The 6007-nt window shown below is 34.5% G+C and overlaps 1 protein-coding gene across 2 annotated transcripts in view; it reads right to left on the minus strand.

The window, feature by feature from the left end:
* LOC114660746 (properdin-like) overlaps positions 1-4921 on the minus strand; it is a 123661-nt gene extending 118740 nt beyond the window's left edge. For both annotated transcript variants that reach the window (XM_028813643.2, XM_028813642.2), the window contains exons 1-2: positions 4755-4921; positions 4274-4421 (exon numbers count right to left, since the gene is read on the minus strand). In XM_028813643.2, the coding sequence (XP_028669476.2) occupies positions 4274-4421; positions 4755-4803 (197 nt within the window). In that variant the 5' untranslated portion in view covers positions 4804-4921. The remainder of the gene's footprint in view (positions 1-4273; positions 4422-4754) is intronic.
* Between the last annotated feature and the right edge of the window lie 1086 nt (positions 4922-6007).

A 6007-nucleotide genomic window follows, 5' to 3' on the forward strand; every position in this document is an offset into this window, starting at 1 on the left:
GCTTATAAGTAGTGGTTTATATGTAAATATTGGTATTGATATTTGCTGATTTATTTATATTTCCAGAAGATCATTTTTGTTAAATATGGCTGCAAAGAAAAGGAAACTTGATCATCGACCATTTCAAGAAAACTGGACAAAAGAATATGGATTTGTTGGACAAAAAGATCGTGCTGTGTGTGCTTTCTGTCGTGAAAGTGTTGTGTGTCGCACATCTAGTGTACAAAGACACTTTCAAACAAAACACCAGTCTAAGTTTAAAACCTCAGAAGAGAAAAGTGAAGCTATCAAAAAAGCTATTTCTGGTTTCGAAAAACAAACTAGTATTTTGAGCAAAGCAGTTGGAATGAAGATTAAAGCTACTGAATGTAGTTATAAAATAGCTGAATGTATTGCTTTGAAAGGGAAACCGTTTACAGACGGAGAAAACATCAAAGAAACTTTTTTAAGCAGTGCTGAAATTTTATTCGGTGATTTACCAAATAAGGAGATTATATTCACTCGTATTAGAGAAATACCAATTTCTGCAAGATCAGTTGAGAGGCGCATAACTGATTTAGCTGAAAATGTAACAACTAAACAAATATCTGGATTAAAACAATCTCAAGTATTTAGTGTTGCGCTTGACGAAAGCACTGATTTAAACGATTTGTCTCGCTTAGCCTTGGTTGCAAGATATCCTGAAAATAATCACATTTATGAAGAGTTGTGTTGCTTATTACCACTTCATAGCACAAACAAAGCAGAAGACATTTTGACTGCATTTATTAGTTATTTTGCTAAACATGACATAGACTTAAACAAGTTATTCTGTGTGACAACCGATGGTGCTGCTGCAATGGTTGGCTAGAAGAAAGGATTTGTAAAACTTCTTGAAAATCATGTTGGCCGCAAACTTTTGAATTTTCATTGTATTATACACCAGGAGAGCCTATGTGCAAAGACCTCATCTCTGAATTTGGTCTTTGTGATGACAACTGTTGTTGAAATAGTCAACTTTATAATTTCTCATTCTTCACTGGTTCACAGGCAGTTCAAGTTTCTTTTACAAGAAATTGAGTGTGAATATGGAGATCTTCTGCTACACAGCAATGTTCGCTGGCTTAGTCGAAGCAAAGTTTTAAATAGATTTGTCAGTTGTCTTGGAGCTATTAAGGTGTTTCTTAATGAAAAAAAGAAACATTTTCCTGAACTGAATGATGAAAACTGGGTGTTAAAGTTGATGTTTCTGACTGACATAAGCACACATTTAAATGAACTTAATCTGAAAGTACAAGGACAGGGACAAACAGTACTTGATCTTTTCAGCTATTGGAAAGCATTTACAATGAAACTAGACATTTTTACCCATGATATCAACATCAAAGCATTCAAGTACTTCCCGAATGTGAAGAATCTCTCAAATCAATTTGAAGTAAATGTAGATGAGCTTCAAGAGTACATTGAAGCACTCAAAGCAGAATTTGATAAACGAAGTAAAGACTTTCACATTCATGGATCCTTATTTTCGTATCTCATTAAGCCTGATATAATTGATTTGGAAACTACCCAGTTGGAACTATTTAGTTGGATGGATATTGATGACTTTGAAATGCAACAGATTGACTTCAGATCTTCAGAATTATGGACATCAAAATTTGTTGAACTACGGAAGTCTCTGGAAAATGAAAATCTAGAAAAGTCTGCAGCTATTCTCAGCTGTTGGACATCCCTTCCGAATTATTAAATCTGTTTGAAGAAAATTGCTTTTGCTCTTCTTTCAGCTTTTGGATCAACCTATTCCTGTGAGCAAATTTTCTCTCACATGAAAGCAGTGCTAAATCCACAGCGTAGTCGCCTAACGCCTGAACATTCAGAAAATTGTGTCAAACTCAAAGTGACAAAGTATGTTGTCGATATTGAGCAACTGGCCAAGACCATGCAAGGGCAAGGTTCCCATTAATAATAAAAAAGTTTTTTTTTAAATCTTTCAAGAAACTCTATTTCTTTTAATGTTGTTTACAACTTTACATATTATTGAATATCACTATATATTAATTAATTAAAATATAAAAATAAAATATATGGTAAAATAAGAATATTGACCTCGACTTGTATAAAATGATATGTGATGTTGGCACTCTGAATAATTTGAAACCTTAAGTTGGCACACAGTTAGCAAAAGGTTGCCGACCCCTGCTCTAGAGGAACCCTCAAATTCCATAATTCTGCATTTAATTGTGAATTCTTCTTGTCATTTGCTATTGTAATGACCAATTTTATAATCAGAAAGATCAGCATCAGAGCAGTAAATAATTACTGAAATGTTATAGAATAGTTTGGGTAACATGGTTCCTAGGGCACAAAGCCTACTGACGCTCACATTCGAATTTTTCAACTGAGTTATTTATGAGTTGTTAAAATTATCATTTTTTTTTTTTTTGCATTTTTTAAGCTGTAAAATTCAGTATAGACATAGCTTTTGGTAGAACAGTGTCTTTTGATTCTCTTTTTTTATTTTTCCTTTCCCTCCACCACTTGATTCTCATTTTGAATCACCATCCATTTTCTCCTTTTCAGCACAGTCACACATCAAATATCTGATTTCATTAAAGTGACTAATTAGACACCTTCTATGATGATGCCCCACCACCTCCTCTTTTGCTTTAAAAGCTCTTTATTTAGATTAATGATTGGGCAGGTTTATAACTGACAGGATTAAAGTATGGTACAGATAGGTGTTCGGCAGCACATTACATTGAAAACTTAGACTTTTCTTCTTATTAGGCATTTTCTTTTCTTGCATATGAAAAAGCCCATCTGTAAGCAGTACCCTGGAATGTGCACCTATGAAACCCATTCAACAGGTCCAATTTAGCATCACAGGATCACCGTACCTGTATATTTTTGGAATTGTGAGAGGAAACTTGTGTGGAAAATGAGAGAACATGCAAACTCCATGTGGGGAGCATTCATGTACTGAGCTCTGGTCTTCTTGTTGCAAGACAGTAGTGCTACCTTTGTGCCATCGTGCTGTCCAATTTGTGATATAATGTGTTTAGTTTTTACCAAATGCGGTGTTGTACTTTGAAACCAAACAAACTGCACTTTGGTCTCATCTGTCCAGATGGCATTGTTCCAGGTGCTTTTTGGTTCATTCATATGCAGCTTTGCAGCTCATGCTGCCAAGTTATTTTTGGAGGAAAGAGTGTTTCTTCTGGCTACCTTTCAATGAAAACCATACTTGTAAAATCTTCTTCAAGTAGTAGAATTAGGTATTAGAACATTTAGATTGTTGGCAATACCCTGTACATCTGTGGATATAGTTATGACTTTAACTTTGGATGAATTTGTAAATATCCATTCCTAAAAACACTAACAACTTTCATTAGTGTTTGCCAGTTTAAAAATAATATTTATTCTGATTGATGAATGTTAAACTTTAGATTGTTTTGTAATGGCTATTTACCCCTTTCAGACTGATGTGGAGCTGCAATCACCAACTAATCAAACATACCAGGCACTAATTTCCTTCTTAACTAATACGGCAATAGTAGCTGTGTAATTAATTTTTTACACATGACTAATGCACATTGAGTTAACTTTATGTTGTTAAAAATAACAAAATAAAATCTAAAAAGTGACCTTTATTCTCCTGAAGTTGTATCTTATTTTATGACTGAGTTAAGGACTAGATGATTGATAGTTATGTGGTCAGTGCCACATACTATGATGCAAAACTCTTAGTTTCTTTGTAGAAACTTGTCTTCAGAGTACTTAATTATTCCATTTACATTAAGCATCAGCACCTTAACATCAGAATGTTGTTATTGAAAGAGGCAGCGATCCGATAACATGATTAGCTGTCACTAAAAATTTAAGTCATAACAGCAAATGGCATAACGCTGCTTGCAAGATAAATAAGTTTTGCTAAGGATGATTTATATTTTATTCTTTTTTAAATAACATTCATTAATATATATATTTTCCTTTATTATACATGTTCACAGTTGCATAATTTATGCTATTGGCAGTTTCAAAACATTCACAATGAATTTGATACTTATAAAATATTAATCTTTTGAAATAACCTAATAGCTAAAATTATACTTTACTTAACTTTCTGCTATTTCACATATTTTTTAGGTTACATTTTAATCATTTTAAAAGATCTAACTGCCCAATCTGCTATGCTAACAACACACCTCAGTTTGATCAGACTGATACATTTATAGTAAGAGGTCATTTAAAGCCTATTTTGTTCTTTACATTAACATACATGTGTAATATTTACCTGCATGAGTTACATTTGCCATCCTGTCCTCTGAAACCATATTTAGGGTTGAGACAGCAGTCAGTCTGTTGTATGTCATACCCAAGAATGTCCTTACATTCTCCTTTATCCTCTAGGAATGTTGTATAACACTCTACCAACTGTGCCACTGTTAAACAAGCATAAAACACTGGCTTAATGCTATAGAATTTTTTTTTGTTAACCTAATTTTTAATTTTACAGAGAAAAAAGGAGAACAACCAGATAAGACAAGTTCAACATTAATAAGAAAATAAAGTCCAATGCTAAAGAAACTGACAAAAGAACACACTGTTGATTTTTAAATGAGCAACCGAGTAATCATAATCAGTATAATGATACACCTATAAGATGCTATTAATGAAATTATTTTGAGGACATATCTACAGGTGAGCAGAAAACAGAATGTTTAATTGTGTATAATGTTACCATTCCAGTACAATAAAAAACTTTAAAAACCTACCTGAAAAGTTACTGCAAAGTAAGATATTCAAAATTATTAGGAGCAACATGTCCAAACAGCAGATGCAACTCAACTTCCCATAAAATGTATTCAATTTACATTCCCATGAGCAGCAATGTTTTCATACACTTGCCAGGCAGTAATTTTGTATCTGCAAAAAAATAAACAGTACCAAGAAATCTTTCTGTCCTCCTCCTCCTCCTCCTCCTCCTCCTCCTCCTCCTCCTCCTCCTCCTCCACATCAGCTTCCAGTAATTTGATAGCCTCTTTATCTCATACTCTTCCCAAAAAAAGCTGGCCACAGACAGACTGTTGTAATAAAATGTTGTGCAAACAAACACATTCCAGTGACTGAGATAAGGATCTCAAAGCTTTTAAGCATGAGAAAGAAAAAAAGGAGGTGGTCACACTTTCAAAAGCTCAGAACTGTGTTTTTTCAAAAAATGTGTCAAAGCAACATTTTTCAGAGCTTCCACAGTATCATACATTATCATAATATACTTAAATTAATACCAGAAGCCAGACTGTAAAAAAAGGAAAAAGAAATAAAGGCTTACTAGACAGCATGGATGGTCCTAAGCCCAGTTGCAAAAGGAGGGATGAGTGCTAAGCCAACAACTAAGCCTGTAAAAAGTCTATTGTTACAGAAACAATAAGTGAAAACCATCATCAGAACCAACTAAAGCTCAGAAGCATTTGACTATCCTATGATGACGGTAGCAGAGGAAACCCAACAAAGTGTCCAATGCCTGATGCAGCCTGATATTTTTAATGTAAAGAACATCACCTAAATCGGAATATGGAATGTATATACTATGCCTATACCAATGTGGCAAATTGGCACAGCTGCTGCGAGAAACTGACAATAATAGACTTGACATCTTGGGTATCAGCAAGATGCGGTGGACAGGAAGTGGGAAGATGATTAGCAAAGGCAAGATGATCCTCTATGCCAGACCTGATGATCAGCATGTACGTGCATCAGCTTGGTATTGAACAAATAAGCAGCAAAAGCTTTGACAAGGTGGAGAAAGATTCCTTCTACAACCAATTGCAAGATACCCTTGCAGAGATACCAAATCATGACGTTGTCCAATTGACTGGAGATATGAATGCACAAATTGGCGATGATCAAGGCACAACTGGTCACGTGATTGGTCCACACGGTTCAGCCAGGGAAATGAACGGTTACTCCTCCTATACAGAGTCAATAAACTGTGCATCAATGCTACTTTATACACAAGGCCATTCAC

This window comes from Erpetoichthys calabaricus, chromosome 11 (assembly GCF_900747795.2).
Source record: "Erpetoichthys calabaricus chromosome 11, fErpCal1.3, whole genome shotgun sequence".
Lineage (NCBI taxonomy): Eukaryota > Metazoa > Chordata > Cladistia > Polypteriformes > Polypteridae > Erpetoichthys > Erpetoichthys calabaricus.